The 21,410-nt window shown below is 43.8% G+C and overlaps 2 protein-coding genes across 4 annotated transcripts in view; both read left to right on the forward strand.

Moving 5' to 3' along the window:
• Window positions 1-271: 271 nt before the first annotated feature.
• Window positions 272-6,628, forward strand: MSS51 (MSS51 mitochondrial translational activator). Its single transcript, XM_060204687.1, is given in 7 exon segments — window positions 272-286; window positions 972-1,219; window positions 2,222-2,377; window positions 3,064-3,188; window positions 3,397-3,960; window positions 4,267-4,360; window positions 4,677-6,628. Coding segments are annotated over 7 exon segments (1,422 nt in total). The 3' UTR covers window positions 4,897-6,628.
• Window positions 6,629-15,322: 8,694 nt separating this feature from the next.
• ANXA7 (annexin A7) overlaps window positions 15,323-21,410 on the forward strand; it is a 32,083-nt gene continuing 25,995 nt past the window's right edge. For 2 of the 3 annotated variants that reach the window (XM_060175796.1, XM_060175865.1), the window contains exons 1-2: window positions 15,323-15,455; window positions 21,255-21,309. In XM_060175796.1, the coding sequence (XP_060031779.1) occupies window positions 21,256-21,309 (54 nt within the window). In that variant the 5' untranslated portion in view covers window positions 15,323-15,455; window position 21,255. Of the gene's footprint in view, window positions 15,456-15,612; window positions 15,801-21,254; window positions 21,310-21,410 lie in introns of those variants that run through there. The other variant, XM_060175814.1, reaches the window with a different exon arrangement.

The following is a 21,410-nucleotide window of genomic DNA, read 5'->3' on the forward strand; positions in this document are numbered from 1 at the left end:
CTTCTACTTTCAGGTATATATTTTTCCCCTAGTTTATGGGCACATGTGAACCTATGCTCTATCTCAGGGGACCTGGACTATACCTAGGTTTGGGGACTTTATTGGGGAGTGGACCACCTGGAATGGAATTAGAGAATACTATGAAAGGAAAGGTCTCACCCGAGTGATGCGGCTGAAGGGTTGTCATTCCACACCTGAAGTCTCTGGTCACAGTCTGAAGTGAAGCCTGCTGGTGTGGCACTCATTGCGTTGATTTGCTTGCGATCCTCGGATGCAATATTATTTGGTATGAATTGAGAGAAGCATGCAGAAAAGTGGGCCCCACCCTAAGGTTCCAGGACTGGGGGAAATATAGGCTCTATAGTGGAAATGTGAGGTTCCTGTTGTCTTAGGGTTCAAGAAGACAATGGATAGTTATTGTTAGCAGACAGCGAGGGGGAGAGAAAGATAGACATCTGCAGAGCTGCTTCACCACCTGTAAAGTGACTCCCTTACAGGTGGGAGTTGGGGGCTCGAACTGGGATCCTTAAACCGATCCTTGTGCTTTGCGCCACGTGTGCTTTGCGCTACTGCCCAACTCCCAGCAATTTTTAAAAAGCAAAAGTCAGCTGCTACAGAGAAATCTAAAGTTTCCTCTGACCAACTGAGTTTCCATCCTAGTCTCTGAAGAGAGTGAAACATTGCTGTTTTATATGAACCCTGTTAGAACTTTTTCTATGCATTCCATATGTGGGTATAATTTCATAAATAACACATGTACATGTAATTATATTCCTACACAATTATTTTTCTTCTGTTTTTCACATCAATCAGTAGTGCCTGTGGTGATCAATAATCATTAGATCCTAAGTAAATCTTACTAATACATGGATCTGAGGAACTACATGAAAAGTAAAAGATCTAACATATGAAAATACATTCTGTTTGCCCTACTTGCAAAATTCTATATCTCTTCAACATACGGTTCCTAGGTGTCAGTGAACAAGCCAAAGTCTTGTCTTTGTCCAAAGTCACGGAGACGAAGATACAAGAAACCCCCCTCACTGGTGGCTCCCATGGTTGTAACCTCACCTGCAGTTGTGACTCCTGTGCCTCTGACACTCTCAAAACCTGGCCCTAGTATCCATGCACTTGGCTTCTTGTCCTTGGAGAATAATGTCCCTGGACTACCCCAGCTAATCCTTGAAAAACTGAACATGAAAAGTTATGAAGAATACAAGTGAGTGACCAGTGCTGTAGAACAACACACTGTTTCTGTAGCAGTGATTTCAGATAGTACAGAGGGGTATGGTTTGGGGAATATGGGGTCATTTGCGGTGAAGAATTTGATCATTGGGTCCAGGTGGTGGCCCACCTGGTTAAACATACACCCTACAGTGCTCAGGGAGCTGGGTTCAAGCCCCCTGGTCCCACCTGTAGGGGAAAGCTTCACCAATGGTGAAGTAGAGCTCCAGGTGTCTCTCTGTCTCTCTCCCTCTATCTCCCTCTCTACCCTTCCCCTTTCAATTTCTCTCTGTCTCTATGAAAATAAAATAAATAAAAGAATCTGTAAAGAAGCCAGGCCTCTCACCTTCTGTACCCCATAATGGCCCTGGGTCTATACTCCCTGAGGGATAAAAAATAGGGAAACTTCCAGTGGAGGGGATGGGCTACAAAACTCTGGTGGTGGGAATTGTGTGGAATTGTACCCATGTTGTCTTACAATCTGGTTGACCATTATTAAATCAAAAAAGAAAAAAGAATTTTGCAAGGACCAGCATCAGGATCCCGGTTTGAGCCTCCGCCTTCCCACCTGCAGGGGAGTCGCTTCACAGGTGTCTATCTTTCTCTCCCCCTCTCTATCTTTCCCTCTTCTCTCCATTTCTCTCTGTCCTATCTAACAACAACATCATCAGTAACTACAACAATAGAGAAACTTGGGCAACAAAAGGTAATAATTTTTTTTATTTCTTTATTGGTGAATTAATGTTTTACATTCAACAGTAAATACAATAGTTTGTACATGCATAACATGGGAATAAATTTTTTTTAAAAAGAAAAAAATGATCATCCTCATTTTTGCCAGTTTTACTACTGTAGAAGAAATACAATTTGCTTGGGAAATGATAAGAATAAAAGATGTGGTAGTAGGTGGAAATAAACAGGAGGCAAGGGGGGCATCATGAAAGGTTTCAGAGATTTGGTCTTTTTCTGTTGTCACTTTGCCATGCTGTCTCTGCAGGTTGGTGATAGATGGGGGCATTCCTGGATCAGGCTTTGGATTTCAATGCCCTCGAGAAATGTTCCAGAAGATGGAGGACACTTTCAAATTCTGTGCTTACTGTAGCGTACTCCCTAGTGGCCTCTCAGACTCCAAGGTCCTGCGGCACTGTAAAAGGTGACTAGTAAAAAACACATACAAAAGTAAAATAGCCTTTTTCTAAGTCCTGATTACAGGAATAAAGGCCTCAGAGTTTACAGCTCCATGCCTGATTTTCTATGATCTATTCCACAGAGAAAGCAGAATATATCAAATCTTATTTTTAGTGTTAAAAGTGTAAACTTCTCTACCCACCTCTTCTTGGGGATTTACAGAGTGAGACTGACTGTTCTGGGGAGGTTGGAGTCAAACTGTACTTGTACTTAGAGGGCAGTCACAAATTCCTTGTGTTTTGTTTTTTTGCAAGAGATGTTAAAAAGTCATTCTAGGGGCCAGGCGGTGGCACACCCAGTAGAGCAGCATGTTACAATGCACAAAGACCTGGGTTCAAGCCCCTGGACCCTACCTGCAAGTGAAAGATTCACAAGAGGTGAAGCAGGGCTGCAGGTGTCTCCCTTCCCTCTCAATTTCTCTGTCTCTATCCAAAAAACAAATAAATAAATAATTTAGGTTGTGACTTTGACCTAAGAGTAATTACATTCCCAGTCTCTCCTTCCTTCCTTCCCTACCAAATGTACTCCTTTCTCTCTCTTCCTTATTCAGTGAGCACTCTTCCTAGGTGTAGAATGTTCAGTTCCCTTCCCCAGACGCCCCTGATCATCTTTGAGATATGGAGCATCTATTTCTGGAATTCATTCTTTCAGATGCAGAAATGTCTATTACTGTGATCCAGAGTGCCAGAGGTCAGACTGGCCAGTACACAGGAGGGTTTGTTAAGAGTTGAGTCTTGTAGCTGTGGACCGTCTCATGGAATGGCTTCTGGTAACAGGTGGAGTGGTGAGATGAGGGAACTCTGTCGTAGTAGTCATAATTACTCACACTTGGGGAAAGATAAGCAGCATGTTTTGTGAGTAAAGAATGAGGAACTGTGTAGTCAGGAGGGGGTGGGCACTCCTGGTCACAAACTGGAATTGAACATGGAGGGAATATTAAATCAGGAAAGGCTTAGATCACACCCTATTCCTTTTTTCCTGCAGGTGATTTTGTTCTACCTTCAGGACCTTGGCCATGTCTGGCTGAAGTTGTACAGAACTGGGAAACCTGGTTTTCTATGCGAGGTTTACAGCTAGATGCTACACTGAGTGCTGTGCTAGGTAGTCATGCCATGACCACCCTGTGGACCAATGCAGGACGGCCAAGACCAGATCCAGATATCCTGCAGGGCTCTTTGAAGCGGCTGCTGACAGATGCCCTGTCACGACCCTTAACAGTGGGCCTAGGGCTGCGGGCCTTGGGGATAGAGGCTGGGAAGAGTGGGGGAGTTGCTGTGCATGTGGTTGGTGCTTCCCATGTAGAAACATTCCTCACTCGCCCTGGGGACTATGATGAGCTTAGCTACATGTTTCCTGGACACCTTGGCCTCCGTGTGATCATGGTGGGTGTAGACGTGGCTGCTGGTTTTTCACAGAGTAGTTCTTCACCCCCGGAGCCTGGCAAAGCTCAACTTACTGGCCAACGGGGCTTCTATCATGACTTCTGGGAGGAGCAAGTAGAAACTGGGAAGACAGCTCGTCCAGATTTGGTGGTGGCATTCCATCCAGGTAAGAGTCATCAGAACAGGGGAATACTGGCTGGCTTCACTGTGATTTTTCTTGTTCTGATTCATTCATCTCCTATCTTTGGAACGTCATTCATTTTTTAAGTTTGGCCACAACATAATAACCTTGGTTGAACATTAACTATATGACCACACCTGGGTTCGGATTTTCCATTGAAGAACCCAGAGTTGGTGATGGTGGTAAATGGGTGTTAAAGGTACGGTGAGAAGTGGGGTGAACACAAAAATCTTGCTTAAGATCTACTTCGACCTTTCTCTTCCCTTCTCCCAATTTCATTTTGTTCTACAGGTTTCCATGCTTCTCTAGACTTAGTAGAAGCTTGGCTTCCTACCCTCCTGCTACTTCGTGATTATGGCATCCCTACATTGATTACTCTTTACAGGTTAGACCTGTTCGTATTTTGATATTTCCCACACTCACATGTCTCTTGATATAGACTAGCTCACTTGCCTTCCCACCCTCTGCCAGCACTCATCTTCTGCTTTCTGGCAAAGATATCCTCCTTTTCATACTTTCTTATCCTCTTAGAACAAAGTCCTGTGCTGCTAGTTAATTGGATGGTTAAACATTTGGGAGGCCTTTGCTTAGTCGAGGTATAAGTAATTTTGATGATTGATGAATCTAGAAATGTCAACTTCTGAACCATTTCTTTCCTGTCTCTCATAATCAGCAAAGACATTTTTATCTGTCTCCCATAGCCATCAGGAGTTGGAGGCATCTTTGCAGATTCTGGTGGACCTGGATACACATATCACTGCCTATGGAGCTAACCCTTTTGCATCCCTTAAACCTGAACAAGTTTATTCCAACCCCAACAAACAACCAATATACTGCAGTGCCTACTATATCATGTTTCATGGGAGCTCCTGCCAGCTGGATAAAAAGAAGTTGGATGAGAAAGTAGATGGTAGGGTTTAGATTAAATTGCTGACTTGAGTGTCTAGAAAATGGACAAGTTGTAATGAGAGTAACCTGATACCAGATGGTTGCCAACTTTTTTCCCCCTCACCAGAGCACTGCTCAGCTCTAGCTGTATGGTACTGGGGATTGAATCTGAGACCTTAAAACCTCAAGCATGAGACTATTTTGCATAACTGTTACCCTGTCTCCCTGGCACCATTGCCAACTTTGAAGCCTACTTTATCCTAAACCCTATTCACCTGTCCAGGAAAAGATTCTAAGTTGAATTAGAGGTCTTACAACCTGTGACCAACCTCCCTTTTTTTTTTTTTTTTTTGCATTTTAAAAACAAAACAACTTTATTTGACTTAATGCATGGACATTGATTATATTTTAGTAGTTATATATTTCTTATAACTTTTCTCACTACTGAGGGTGAGCATTTATTATTATATCCTTTAGCAGCACATTTCTCTATCACAGTTTTATCAATATCATAAACAGAATACATACTTGAAAATAAATATTTAGCAATTCAGCACTGCTTGAATTTAAGTTATTTTGTTATATTTAGCAGGAGTTAATAATTTCATGAATCTTTATGGGAAATTTGTCTTCTGAATCTCCTAAACTTTCTTTGAATATACAATTACACAATTAAAACTGGGGAGTTTGTACCTATCATGACAACTAATATATATTGGCCACTAGAGTTACTGCTGGGGCTTACTGCTTGCACGATGAATCTATTGCTTCTGGTGGACATTTATTTCCTTTTCTTTTTTTTTTTCTTTCCCCTTTTTGATAGGAGCAGATAGAAATTGAGAGGGAAAGAAGACATGGAAAGAGGGAGAGAAAGAGAAACACCTACAGCACTGTTTCACCATTCATGAAACCTCACCCTCCTCTAGCCCCCACAGATGGGAAGCAGGGGCTTAAACCTGGGTCTTAGTTCATGATAACGTGTACACTCTGCTGGGCCCACCACCGCCCAGCCCCAACAGCTATTACATCTTAACTAAATCTGATCTACAGAAGATTTCACAAAAATCAGAAAAATGAATGAAAGTAGATATAACATATTCATTTCTGATGGCTTTACCAGTTTTTAAACAAGGTAAAGAATTAATTGTTAATTTATTATACCTACTTGTGATAGTAAGTGTGCTAGTGTTAAAATGTATTATAGTATTTACCCCTTTCCTATTTATAAATAATGCAATGTAAAAAGTTATAAAGAACATGCAGAGAGTGGTCCGGGAGTTGGCGTAGTGGTAAAGCTTTGGACTCCCAAGCATGAAGTCGCGAGTTCGATCCCCGGCAGCACATGTGCCAGAGTGATGTCTGATTCTTTCTCTCTCCTCCTAGCTTTCTCATAAATAAAATCTTTAAAAACAAAACAAAAAGAACATGCAGAGAGTATAGCCCATTCTTGTAAATGTCAAGTCTCTGAGAAATGAAATGTAATATAATGTACCAGGTAAAAGTGCAGGCAATGGGGAGTCAGGCGGTAGCGCAGCAGGTTAAGTGCAAGTGGCGCAAAGCGCAAGGACCCGCATACGGATCCCGGTTAAATTTCCTAAATTACTAAAAAAAAAGTTGTTAGTATAGTGGCCAGGAAAATAATTCAACTAGTAGTTCATTGAACTTACCTGCACCTGCCTGAGATTTCCAGCTTAATCTCCAGTGTCACATGCATTAGACAGGTGCTCTGGCTTATTTATCTCTCTCCTCTCTGTCCCATGTGAAACTCTCTCATATGTAACAAAATCTTTTAAAATATTATATATTGGTTAAGCGCACGTGGCGCAAAGCACAACAACCGACGTAAAGATCCCGGTTTGAGATTCCCCGGCTCCCCACAGGAAGCAGGGGAGCCGCTTCACAAGCGGTGAAACAGGTCTGCAGGTGTCTATCTTTCTCTCCCCCTGTCTGTCTTCCCCTCCTCTCTCCATTTTCTCTCTGTCCTATCCAACAACAATTACATCAATAATAGTAATGATTGCAACAATAAAACAAGGGCAACAAAAGGGGATAAATAAATAAATAAATATTTTTTTAAAAAGTGCTGGCAATGAATTCTTTTTTTCACTCCTGTGAAAATGTCATACATCAGAAAAGGTAACAGCAGCAAATGCTGGAGAGGGTGTGGGGTCAAAGGATCCCTCCTACTCTGCTGGTGGGAATGTCAGTTGGTCCAACCTCTGTGGAGAACGGTCTGGAGAACTCTCAGAAGGCTAGAAATGGACCTACCCTATGATCCTGCAATTCCTCTCCTGGGGATATATCCTAAGGAACCCAACATATCCATCCAAAAAGATCTGTGTACACATATGTTCTTAGCAGCACAATTTGTAATAGCCAAAACCTGGAAGCAACCCAGGTGTCCAACAACAGATGAGTGGCTGAGCAAGTTGTGGTATATATACACAATGGAATACTACTCAGCTGTAAAAAATGGTGATTTCACCGTTTTCAGCTGATCTTGGATGGGCCTTGAAAAATGCATGTTAGTGAAATAAGTGAGAAACAGAAGGATGAATATGGGATGATCTCACTCTCAGGCAGAAGTGGAAAAACAAGATCAGAAAAAAAAAAAAAAAAAACACAAGTAGAACCTGAACAGGAATTGGTGTATCACACCAAAATAAAAGACTCTGGGGTGGTGGTAGGTAGGTGGAGAGAATACAGGTCCAAGAAGGATGACAGAGGACATAGTGGGGTTGTACTGTTATATGGGAAACTGGGGAATGTTATGCATGTACAAAATATTGTATTTACTGTTGAATGTAAAACATTAATTCCCCAATAAAGAAATTTAAAAAAAAAGAAGGTGAGGTGAACTTTTAGTAAATGAACCTTAAAGCAGGCATCCATGTGGCCTGCTGCTAGCAGGGAGAAACTGTGAGATTTCTGTGGGCTTGAGAGGCTAACAAGGCAAGCTTAGTCTGGGAGACTTTTTCCCTCTTGGCTCATCTCTATGACGAGAGAGGCTAACAAGCTGGGTGTCTATCCAGACCTCCATCCAAGGACGGGAGATCTCCCCTAAGCTCTACCAAGCTTTCACATAGTCCCACAAACCAAGGTAACAAAAGGGGGGGGGAAGGGAGTCGGGCTGTAGCGCAGTGGGTTAAGCGCAGGTGGCGCAAAGCACAAGGACCGGCATAAGGATCCCGGTTCGAACCCCGGCTCCCCACCTGCAGGGGAGTCGCTTCACAGGCGGTGAAGCAGGTCTGCAGGTGTCTATCTTTCTCTCCCCCCTCTGTCTTCCCCTCCTCTCTCCATTTCTCTCTGTCCTATCCAACAACGACAACAACAATAATAACTACAACAATAGAACAACAAGGGCAACAAAAGGGAATAAATAAATAAATATTAAAAAAAAATTAAAATAAAAAAAGGGGGGAAGCCTCCAGGAGCAGTGGATTCATGGTGCAGGCACCGGGCCCCAGCAATAACCCTGGAGGCAAAATATATATATATATATATATTTTGTTGTTGTTCTTGTTTTTTAAATATTATTGGATACAGACAGAGAAATTGAGAGGGGAGGGGGAGATAGAGAAGGAAAGCGACAGACATCTTCAGCCATGCTTCACAACTCATAAAGCCGGTGGGGACCAGGGGCTTGAACCTGTTTCCTGTGCACTGTAATGTGTGCACTTAACCAGGTGTACCAATGCCTGGTCCCCTTTTAAAAATATTTTTATTTGTTTTATTAGAGAGAAAGAGAGAATGAGACCAGAGCATTGTTCAGCTCTGGCTTATGGTGGTACTGGAAATTGAACCTGGCATCTTAGAGTCCTAGGCATGAAAACCTTTTGCATAACGATATGTTATCTCCCAAGTCTTATATATTTGTTTGTTTGTTTGTTTATGAGACACAGAGAGAACCCCCAAGCATTACTCACATATGATGCCAGAGACTGGATTCTCAACTTCATACTTGCGAGTCCAACACTTTATCCACTGTGCTACCTCTTGGGTCACCACACATACATTCATATTGCCCACTTTGATAGGAGTAGTGTTAGAATTGATTTATTCAAGGAGTCGGGCGGTAGAGCAGCAGGTTAAACGCAGGTGGCACGAAGCGCAAGGACCATGGTAAGCATCCCAGTTGGAGTCCTTGGCTCCCCACCTGCAGGGGAGTCACTTCACAGGCAGTGAAGCATGTCTGCAGGTGTCTATCTTTCTCTCCCCCCTCTGTCTTCCCCTCCTCTCTCCACTTCTCTCTGTCCTACCCAACAACTACGACATCAATAACAACAACAACAACAATAAAACAACAAGGGCAACAAAAGGGAAAAATAAATAAAGTATTTTTAAAAAAAGAATTGATTTATTCATTAAAACAGTATTTACCATGTGAGAGGTACACAGGGCCTTGAGAAAAATAATTGTAACTGGAATAATCCTCATTTCTTAACTTAGGGAATGAAATAACATATAGGTATTACAAGGTATAATGTGGAATAAGATCCTTGAAGAACTGGAAAATAGATTACCAGATAGAGTGTGTTCCTTCCCATGCAGGAAGTCCTGGGTTCAAGATCTGGCACCACATGGGAACACCACAGATGACACTGGGGAAGCTACATGGGTGACTGAGCAATGCTAACATGTTTCTCTCACTCTATGCCTCCCCACCACCCCATCTCTCTAAAAAAATGAAAAAGTTGGGCATGGAAGGCTGCTCAGCAGTACTGTACATGTGCAAGGAAGGCTCTGAGTTCATTCCTAGACACTGCCTAAAAAACAAATAATAATGATAAAATAAACCATGAGAGGCTCGCACTTTTAAGTAAACTGAATGAGGGAGTCGGGCAGTAGCACAGTGGGTTAACCGCAGGTGGCGCAAAGTGCAAGGACTGGCATAAGGATCCCGGTTCAAGCCCCTACCTCAAGCCCATGCCTCCCCACCTGCTGGGGAGTCGCTTCACAGGCGGTGAAGCAGGTCTGCAGGTGTCTTTCACTCCCCCTCTCTGTCTTCCCCTCTTCTCTCCATTTCTCTCTGTCCTATCCAACAACGACAACATCAATAGGAACAATAACTACAACAATAAAAAACAACAAGGGCAACAAAAGGGAAAATAAATAAATATTAAAAAATTTTAAAAAGACAACAAGGGCAACAAAAGGGAAAATAAATAAATATTAAATTTTTTTTTAAGTAAACTGAAGAGGTCACTGTGCTAAGTGATAGGTTTTGTGAATATGAATTATATGAAACCAAGGACAAACTATTTCACATGAAAAGGACACCAGAAGCATAAGTTTGGAGGCACAAAAACAATGGAAATATTTTAAGGTACATTGGGGGATTTTGTACTAAGTCTGGAAAATAATTTGGAACCAGATTATAGAAGGAACATATTTACTGAAAATCTGAGAATGAATCTTGGGCTAAGTACCAAATATTTAGTGTCCATGGGAAAAGTGAACAACTCATTTTCCCCCAGAAGTTTCCTTACCTGTATATTAGGAAGAATGCCTAGTATCCAGAATTACATTAAGAAAGAGTGAAATGAGCTCAATTTCTCTCTCTTCTATCAAACAAAGAAAGAGAAAAAGGAAAGAACAAAATGGCTGCCAGGAGCAGTGGATTCATCCTGTAGGCACCGAGCTCCAGTGACAACCCTGGTGACAAAACCAAAAACCACACCTTAGTGGAGAGATGTACCCAGAGATAGGCAGAATCCAGCAGTCAAAGTGGTGAGCAGGAAGATTAGGCAGAGGAAGCCACCCTAAAAACCCACAAAAAGAAAAAACTAACACAAATGAAGGCAGTAAGCATAATGGAACAATATAAAGAAGAGGGCTATTTGTATCATGGGGATGCCAGAAGGAGAAATGAAATGCATAGAATTTTTTTCCTTTTTATTTATTTATTTTTTGGGGGAGGAGTGGTTTATGGTTTACAATGCAGTTGTTGATACATCGTACAAGCTCTCATCTCCCAATGCAGAATACTTAGCTCCTTGTCCACCATCATGTACTGGGACCCCAATGCCTTCTCCTCCCCTCCCAGCTTCTCCTCCCCCAGTCTTTTGCTTTAATATAATACAGGGCATAATTCTTTTTAAAGAAATGATGGGCCAGGCAGTGGCACATCTGGTTAAGCACACATAGTACTAAATTCAAGGACCCAGGTTCAAGCCACCACTCCCCACCTGCAGGAGGGTTGCTTCAGAAGCCATGAAGCAGGTCTGCAGGTGTCTATCTTTCTCTCTCCCTTTCCATCTCCCCCTCCTCTCTTAATTTCTCTCTGTCCTATCCAAAAAAAAAAATAAATAAATAAAGGCCACCAGGAGCAGTGGATTCATAGTGTCGCCACTGAGTCCCAGCGATAACCCTGGTGGCAAAACAAACAAATAAACAATTTCTCCCAAATTGAAGGAGATAGACTCACATATTCAAGAAACTCTAATAGCTCCACAAAAAAATAAATCCAAGGAAGTTGGGCATCGGGTTAAGCGCAGGTGACACAAAGCGCAAGGACTGGCATAAGGATTCTGGTTCAAGGCCCCGGCTCCCCACCTGCAGGGGAGTCGCTTCACAAGCGGCCAAGCAGGTCTTCAGGTGTCTATCTTTCTGTCCCCCTCTCTGTCTTCCCCTCCTCTCTCCATTTCTCTCTGTCCTATCCAACAACAACGACATCAATCATAACTACATCAATAAAAAAACAACAAGGGCAACAAAAGGGAATAAATAATAAATTTAAAAAAATATTTAAAAAATAGTAAATCCAAACCTAAGTTCCATAAGGCACACAGTAATTAAAATAGCAAAAATCTGGACTCGGTGGTGGCGCACCTGGTTGAGTATACACACTGTAGTGCACAAGGTTTGTTCAAACCCCTAGTCCCTACCCACAGCAGGAAGCTTCATATGTAGTGAATAAAGGAGTGTCCGCAAGTCCCTCTCCCTCTCCACCTTCCCCACGTCTCTTGATTTCTCTATCTCTATCCAAAATAAATAAAATATTTAAAAAATAAATAAACTGGGAGTTGGGCATAGCACAGCAGGTTAAGCGCATGTGGCACAAAGTGCAAGGGCCAACGTAAGCATCCTGGTTGGAGCCCCAGGCTTCCCACCTGCAGGGAAGTCGCTTCATAAGCAACTGGTCAAGCAGGTCTGCAGGTCCTATCCAACAACAACGACAAGAATAATAACCACAATAACGATAAAACAAAAGGGGGGGAAGCCTCCAGGAACAGTGGATTCGTGATGCAGGCACCGAACACCAGCATAACGGTTATGCAAACAGACTCTCATGCCTGAGGCTCCCAGTTCCCAGGTTCAATCTCCTGTGCTACCATAAGCCAGAGCTGAGCAGTGCACTAGTAAGAAAGAAGAAGACTTTATCAGGCTAAGTTATCAATCAAGTTTGAAGGTGCAATGAAGAGATTTTCAGATGAGCAACAGAAGGGAACTAACTTCCACTAAATAAGTCTTATAAGAAATACTGAAGGGAGTTTTATGAAAAGAAAATACCCTTCTCATGTGGGGGAAATGAAGAAGCAAAGCAAGGGAACAAGTAAAGTCAGATGACAAAGCTTTGGCCTAGAAGTGCAGAACTGAGTTTATCAAGAGGAACACGGAATGGGGAGTGGAGGGACCTCAGTGGACATTGGGCCTTTGATGAGGGATGTGGTGTAGTGACACATTTTAAAATTACATATATATATATATATATATATGTGTGTGTGTGTGTGTGTGTGTGTGTATGTGTATATATATATATTAGACACAGCCAGAAATTGAGAGGTAAGGGGTAGAGAGGAAGAGAGAGAAACACCTGCAGCCCTGCTTCACCACTTGCAAAGCTTTCCCCCTGCAGGTGTGGACTGGGGACTTAAGCCTGAGTCCTTGTGCATTATAATATGTGCGCTTGACCCCACCAATGTGTCCTGGAGCTCTGCTTCCCCAGAGACACACCTTACTAGGGAAAGAGAGAGGCAGGCTGGGAGTATGGACCGACCAGTCAATGCCCATGTTCAGCGGGGAAGCAATTACAGAAGCCAGACCTTCCACCTTCTGCAACCCTCAACGACCCTGGGTCCATGCTCCCAGAGGGCTAGAGAATGGGAAAGCTATCAGGGGAGGGGGTGGGTTATGGAGATTGGGTGGTGGGAATTGTGTGGAGTTGTACCCCTCCTACCTTATGTTTTTGTTCATTAATCCTTTCTTAAATAAAAAATTTTTTAAAAATTAAATTTAAAAATGAAAAATAGTTACATCAATTCAAAGAAATGGAATAAACATTTAAATGTTTAAATTAAAAAAAATAATATGTGCGCTTAACCAGGTGTGCCATCACCCACCCTCTAATGACACAATTTGAAGAGTAGACACTTAGAGTCTTGTAAGTTGTCGTTACCTCAATAACTAAGCTATTAATGAGGAAAAAAAGTTAAATGAGGGGAATCCGGCAGTAGCGCAGCGGGTTAAGCGCATGTGGTGCAAAGTGCAAGGACCAGCGTAAGAATCCGGGTTCGAGCCCCCGGCTCCCCACCTGCAGGGGAGTCGCTTCACAAGAGGTGTCTTTCTCTCCCCCTCTCTGTTTCCCCCCCCTCCATTTCTCTTTGTCCTATCCAGCAACAACGACATCAATAACAGCAACAATAATAGCTACAACAATAAAAAATAACAAGGGCAACAAAAGGAAATAAATAAATATTTAAAAAACAAAGTTAAATGAGAATTTGTGCACGGTTGGAAGATTTACATGTCCCAATTCTAAGATTTATTATTATTATTTGCTTCTAGGGTTATTGCTGGGGCTCGGTGCCTGCACCATAAATCCACTGCTCCTGGGGGCCTCCCTTTTCCTTTTGTTGCCCTTGTTGTCTATCGTTGTTGTTAATATTATTGTTGTCGTTGTTGTTGGATAGGACAGAGAGAAATGGAGAGAGGAGGGGAAGACGGGGGGGGGGGGAGAGAAAGATAGACACCTGCAGACCTGCTTCACCGCCTTGTGAAGCGACTCCCCTGCAGGTGGGGAGCCGGGGGCTCAAACCAGGATTCTTAGTTGGGTCCTTGCGCTTTGTGCCAGCTGCCCTTAACCCGCTGCGCTACCGTCTGGCCCCCAATTCTAAGATTTATTACAAAGCAACAATAACTGAGACTGTGAGAAAGTCATTGACAAATATAAAAGGGAACAGAAATAAATCTTGACTTTATGGTCAGTTAATTTTTTGAGAGTGCCAAAACAATTCAAGGGAAAAAATAAACTACTCAATAAATGGTACCGGGACAACTGGATACCCACATACAAAAGAATAAAATTTGGGGCTAATGAAATAGCTCATTTAGATAGTGTACGGCTTTGCCACATACCAGGTTTGAGCCCAGTCTCCACTTCATTGAAGGAAACTTTGGTGCTGAGATGTTTGTTTCTCTCTCTGTCTGCCTCTCAGAAAGAAGAAAAAGATGCAGAAGAGAGAGAGAGAGAGAGAGAGAGAGAAAGAATGAAGACTGGCCCCAGACCTCCCACAATTTATGAAAATTAACTCAAAATGGATCAAAAGCCTAACTTTATAAATCAGAAGAAGATATATGAATACATTTTCATGAAGAAGTGTTAAGCAGTCGTCCTAAATAAAACACCAAAAACACAAGTACGGAAAAGTACTGAACTTAAAAAAATCAGGCTTGTCTGGGAGGTCTGGGAGGTGAGACAGTGGATAAAGCATGTGACCCTGAAGCTTGAGGTTCCAAGTTCAGTCCCTGGCATCACATGTACCAGAGTGTTCTTTCTCTCTCTCTCCCTCTCTCCCATCTTTTTCATAAATGAATAAATTTAAAATATATATATATATATCTATATATTTTAAAAGCAGGCATCTGGGGGTCGGGCAGGTTAAGCGCATGTGGCACAAATTCTAGGACCGGCATAAGGATCCCGGTTTAAGCCCCCGGCTCTCCACCTGCAGGGGAGTCGCTTCACAAGCGTGAATCAGATCTACAGGTGTCTATCTTTCTCTCCCCCTCTGTCTCCCCTCCTTTCTGCATTTCTCTTTGTCCTATCTAACAACGACATAAATGACAACAACAATAAAAAAAAAACAAGGGCAACAAAAGGGAAAATACTAACTCATTTCACCGGGGGCGTGCGAGGCTAATAAATGATACTGGTCGTATCCTGAGAAGACAGCAAGAGGTAGAGGTACTGCATGGCAGATTTGGGATTGCACCAGCTCCTGCTCTCAGCCCTTCTTTGCAGCCCGCCCCGGGGTGGCCTGGGGACCACTGCATCCTCCTCAGTGACTCGAGAGTGTGCACAAGAGGGACGGGGGACAGGCTCTCGGGGTCCGAGAAAGGTGATCAAACCAGCTGGTGCACCTGTAGGAGGACGTCCCGGGAGGGGCGGAAGGAAGGCAAGCCAGGCTCGGGGCTTCCAGGGCACAGCCCGGGCCTGCCGGGCCAGGCGCCGCCCCGCTGTCCTGGGGCGTTCCCGGCTGCCGAGGCGACAGTAACGGGCTGGGGCCCTGCGGCCCGCCCTCCCGGAGCCCGCCCCCAGCTCCATCTTGCCGGCGTCTGGGTCGGGCGGCGACGCTGCTCTGCGGCCTCAGGTGAGGAGCGGCGCCCCCCACCCTCGCCTTCCCTTCGCCGCGCCCGGCTCTGTCCCGGAGGTGACCCGGCGGCGGCGGGCGGCTCGCGTGGCCTCCGGGGCCCCGGGCGGGGCGGGGGCGTGCGGGCCGAGGGGAGTCGTGGGGGGCTGGGGGCGGGGAGCTGCGAGGTCGCGACGTCCCAGTCCGCCGGGTGTTCGCTCCTGGGGCTTCCGGGGACTCCCCGCGCGGGCAGGGCCTGTGGCCTCCCTCCACCCGAGGGGCTGAGGCCGGAGCGGGGCCTGTGGGAGCGAACTCGTGGAGGCTGAGCAGGAAAGGGCGACCACAGCTGCGAAAGCTAAACCTGAGGTGACGAGACTTGGCTGGTGACTTCAGTTTGAGGGGTGACTGGACATGGCTATGACATAGCAGATTTAGGGGAACTTGGAGGCGGTTGTACAGCACTTGGACACTAGGGCAAATACGTAAGCTGGAGATTGTACTCCGCCTGGGGCTGAAATCTGTCTCTTTCTTTCTTTCTTTCTTTCTTTCTTTCTTTCTTTCTTTCTTTCTTTCTTTCTTTCTTTCTTTCTTTCTTTCTTTCTTCAATCTAGCTTCCTTCCTTCCTTCCACAGAGACAGCCAGAAATCAGAGGCAAGGGAGTGATAGGGAGTCAGACAGACAGACACCTGCAGCACTGCTTCACCACTCGTGAAGTTTGCCCGCCGCAGGTGGGGACCGGGGGCTCGAACCCAGGGCCTTGCGCATTGTGATATGTGCACTCGACCAAGTGCTACCACCCGGCCCGGAAATAGCTTTCCAGATTTGGCTCCTATCCCAGCATCGGCGAACATGTGCTGATATTAGCCCATCTCGCACAGGTGATGGCTAGTGTCCACCTGAAAGTGACAAAGTGAAAAGAAGCCAGTTGCCTTTATGTTCTCAGATTTCTGCTCGGCCGACTGACCTGATAAAGCAGTCGATTCCAATTTGATAAAGGGTGTAATAAGTTACCTCTAGGGCAGGAAAGAATTTCAGGCACTATCTAGTAGTAAGTTGTCACTAGACAAAATTAAACTGCCTTTTGGTCTTCAGCAGAGATGCCTTCCTATCCTGTCCTTGCAGAGCCCGGAAATGCCTCTAGTTGTTGATCAAAAGGACCTGCTCGGCTAATTAAAATAGTTCTTCTCCCCCCAAAAGGCAGGTTTGGGGAAATTGTAGTACCTGATGAAGGCCATCTTCACTCTCCCTGTTTACTTTTCACTTCATAAATGTGCATAAAATTTGCCTCTTGTGTTCTGGGCTTTATGCCATCTTAAAACTCCCATCATGAGACCCAGCCCTTTTAGTTGCTGACTCACTGGGTGGGGATGGCTTTGGCAACCAAGAATGATTCCTAATCTTTTAATAGGAATTGCTGATCGTGAATGTTAAAAAGAAAACCAAAGTTCAGGCTCACCACTAGTCTTATTTCTTGGGCAAAGTTGAATTTGTTGAGTCATCCTAGACTTTCCATTAACATACTACATGATATGTGCACAATTCCTAAAGAATTCAGTGTACAGTGAAAAGTACCTCTCAGGGCCTGGTGCTGACTCATCTGGTAGAACAACAACACATTACCATGTGATGTAATAAACTCCCGCCCCCCACCTGCAGTGCTGCAAGGATCTCACCTCTCTGCCTCCTCTCTCCCTTTCTACCTCTGTCTCTCATCCTCTATCAACAACAACAAGGCTACCAGAAACAGTGTCATTTTGTGGGGATCAAGCTCCAGCGATAACCCTAGCAGCAATAAATAAATAAATAAAAATTAAACAAAAGTAAGGCTGAGAGGGGGCGGGCAGTAGCGCAGCGGGTTAAGCGCACATGGCGGTTTGAGCCCCCGGCTCCCCACCTGCAGGGTAGTCGCTTCACCACTTGGGTATGCTGGTGTCTATTCTTTCTCTCCCCCTCTTTGTTTTCCTGTCCTCTCTCGATTTCTCACTGTCCTATCCAACAACAACAACAATGGTAAATAATAATGGCAAGAAAAGGGGGAAAAAAAAGGCCTCCAGGAGCAGTGGATTCTTAGTGCAGTCACCGAGCCCCAACCAACAGCCCTGGAGGCAAATAAAATAAAATAAAATAAAATAAAAAAAAGTAAGCCTCTTTCTAATTATCCTCCCAGTCACTGTCCTCTCTCTTTTCTTTCTTTCTTTCTCTCTCTCTCTCTCTCTCCTTTTATCAGAGGAAGAACATACAGCATCAGTCTTTCTTGCTGAGATTGAAACCTAGCTCTCTACACATAGAAGTCACATGTCCTATCTCTGAATCACCTCCCTGGCCCTACTTTTTTTTTAGTGTTCTTTCAGTGATATCCTCTACATATATGGTTGCCAGAAATCAAGCCTAGTCTCACACATGTACATTACCACTGAGCCACTTTTCCAGCCAACTTTTTTTTTCCTTCAGTGAAGTAGGGCTGAACTTGAGCCTGAGTTGCAACCGGCAAAGCATTGGACCATGTAAGTGAGCTGTTTTGCCAGGCCTGCTCATTCATTCTTAAAAAATATATGTTAGGGAGTCGGGCGGTAGCGCAGCAGGTTAAGTGCACGTGGCGCAAAGCTCAAGGACCGGCTTAAGGATCCCAGTTCAAGCCACCAGCTCCCCAGCTGCAGAGGAGTCACTTAACAGGCAGTGAAGCAGGTCTGTAATTGTCTATCTTTCTCTCCTCCTCTCAGCCTTCCCCTCCTCTCTCCATTTCTTGTTGTCCTATCTAACAGCGACATCAATAACAACAATAACTACAACAACGATAAAAAAAACAAGGGCAACAAAAAAGGAAAATAAATAAATATAAGAAAATTAAAAACAAAAAGGCACCCTTTTTTTGCCACCAGGGTTTTATTGTTGCGGTTCAGTGCTGACAGAATAAATCCACACCTCCTGGTAACCACTTCTTTTTTTTGTATTTTATTGGATAGGACAGAGAGAAGTTGAGAGGGGAGGGGAAGGTAAAGACAGAGAGAGACAGACATCTCCAGACCTTCTTCACCACTTGTGAAGCACCCTCCTGTAGGTGGAGAGTGGGAGCTTAAACCTGGGTCCTTACGCGTGGTAATATGCATACTTAACCAGGTGTGCCACCACCTGGCCCCCTATAAGTCATTATTGAAATGAAACATCCTCCCTGCAGATGGGAAGTGGAGGCTCAAACCCGGATCCTTGCGCATGGCGATATGTGTGCTTAATCGAGTGTGCCACAGCCCAGTTCCCTCCTTAGTATTTTTTAAGTCCTTGTATTTTAAAGATAGAAACTAACTTACATATGATAGTGTCTGAGATTTGCCTCAGAATAGCCCAGAGAAGTGTTAAAAAGTGAAAGTGTTGAAAAAACAATAACCATAAAATAGTAATTACTGCAGTAGTTAGTAATGGTAACTACTGGTTAATGAGTATATGACATTTTTTAAAAATATTTTATTTTATTTATTTATTCCCTTTTGTTGCCCTTGTTGTTTTTATTGTTGTAGTTGTCGTTGTTGGATAGGACAGAGAGAAATGGAGAGAGGAGGGGAAGACAGAGAGGAGGAGAGAAAGATAGACACCTGCAGACCTGCTTCACCGCCTGTGAAGCGACTCCCCTGCAGGTGGGGAGCCGGGGTTCGAACCGGGATCCTTATGCCGGTCCTTTTGCTTTGCGCCACCTGCGCTTAACCCGCTGCGCTACAGCCTGACTCCCGAGTATATGACATTAAAAAAAATTTTTTTTCTTTTTTAAATATTTATTTTCCCTTTTGTTACCCTTGTTTTAATGTAGTTATTATTGTTATTGATGTCGTCATTGTTGGATAGGACAGAGAGAAATGGAGAGAGGAGGGGAAGACAGAGGGGGAGAGAAAGACAGACACCTGCAGACCTGCTTCACCGCTTGTGAAGCGACGCCCCTGCAGGTGGGGAGGCGGGGGCTCAAACCAGGATCCTTATGCCCGTCCTTGCGCTTTGTGCCACGTGCGCTTAACCTGCTGTGCTACCGCCCCACTCCTGATTGTAACATATTCTAGCAAGTGCACCACCACCCACACCATTTAAGCATACTTTTAAAATAAATTTAAAGGGTGAGGAGATATCTTAGCAATAGAGCATAGGATTTGCAAGCTGGTGATCCCAGGTCCCATTCCTGGTAATGCATGTGCCAGAGTTGAGTGATGGTTTTATTTCTCTCCGTTATGAAAGTGAGTGAATGAATCTTTTTCTAATAAATGAATCTTAGAAAGAATGAAAGTCGGGCTGTCAGGATGACTCACGTGCAGTGTTCCTACTTTGTCATGTATACACATCTGAGCTTGCCCCCACTGCGCTGGAGCAAGATTTGGTGCTGGTGTATCTTTCCTTCTTTCCCTTTGTATGTCTCATCTCTCTGTCTCTCTTTTTAATAGTTTATTTATTTATTTATTTATTTGGGTGTAGACAGAGCGAAGTCAAGAGGGGAGTGGAGAGATTGGAGAGAGACAGAGAGACCTGATTCACCACTTGCAAAGCTTTCCCCCGTAAGATGGGGGTAGGGGGCTTGAACCTGGTTCCTTGTATGTTATAGCATGTGTACTCAACTGCTTTCTAATTAAAGGATATTTTCTTCATTTAATTTGAACGTATACATTGTTTTTATGTATTTTGAACTTCCCCTCTGTCAATATCAAGCTTGAATAAATAAAATAATGTCAGAAAGACTAAAACTGGGCTGGGGAGATAGCAAAGCAGTTTCTGCAAAAGGCTTTCGTGCCTGTGGCTCTGAGCTTCCAGGTTCAGTCCTAAGCACCATGAGCCAGAGCTGAGAAATGCTCTGGTAAAAAGAAGTAAAATAAAAAAAAATGGCCTGGAGCAGTGAAGCCCCAGTGATGAGGGGGGAAAAAAAAGAGCTAAAACTTGAACATATATCCTCATGTACCTGCGAAGGAGGAAATGCATTTCAGTGGACCTCTGGCCCCCTACAGTGAGTGCCTTTTCACATTTTCCTTATGCATTTTCTGCAAAATGAATGAATAGCCTGTATTTTACAAAATAAATAAAAAGTCTATTGACTTATATAGAAATAAGGACGGGAAGATAACTTAATAGCTATGCAAAAGACCTTTGTGCTCAAGGCACTCTGAAGTCTCAGGTTCAATCTGAAGCACCACCCTAAGGCCAAAGCTGAGCAGTGCTCTGGTCAAATAAATCAGTTTCATAGATTACAGTATTAGTATGAAAACATGGAAATTTGATTGGTATAAGGGGAATATATCTTACTAGACTTACTGCATTGGTACAATAGTGAAATGATGGAATGAAGTAGTTCATAAGCTTTATACTAACCCTCACGTCCACATTTGAATGCCTGCCAGACTTTTGAAAAGCAGATTTTGGCAGCCCAGGGATGGCTGGTACACATGTAGAGTACAAGACTTGCTAAAAGTGAGGTCAAGATTTAATGCCCAGTATCCTGTATCCCGGAGTAACATCTCCTTCCCTCTTCTCTCTCTCATTCATAAATAAAGTTTTAAAAAAAGAAGGTGTTTTTTATTATTATTACTTGATAGGACAGAGAGAAATTGAGGAGGGGAGAGAGAGTCCTGCAATCCTACTTCAGCTCATGAGGCTTCCTCACTATAGGTGGGGAAGCAGAGGTTTGAACCCAGGTCCTTTGCATGGTAATGAGCATTCAGCCAGGTGAGCCACCACCCAGACTCTGAAAAAATAAGGTATGTTTTGTATAAAACCCTAAGACAGTCTATCTAACGAGTTAACCCTTATAGGAATTACAGAAGACATTTTACTATTATTATTATTATTTTGTTACAGAATGTCATACCCGGGCTATCCTCCCACAGGCTACCCACCCTTCCCTGGATACCCTGTAAGTATTGCCTCCTTTAACACTAAAATAGCTCATGTCCTCAGAACAGGAGTTATGTAAGTTATCCTGTCATAGATCTTACAGCTATGTGAGAGCAGGGG

Source organism: Erinaceus europaeus, chromosome 1, assembly GCF_950295315.1.
Source record: "Erinaceus europaeus chromosome 1, mEriEur2.1, whole genome shotgun sequence".
Taxonomy (NCBI): Eukaryota; Metazoa; Chordata; class Mammalia; order Eulipotyphla; family Erinaceidae; genus Erinaceus; species Erinaceus europaeus.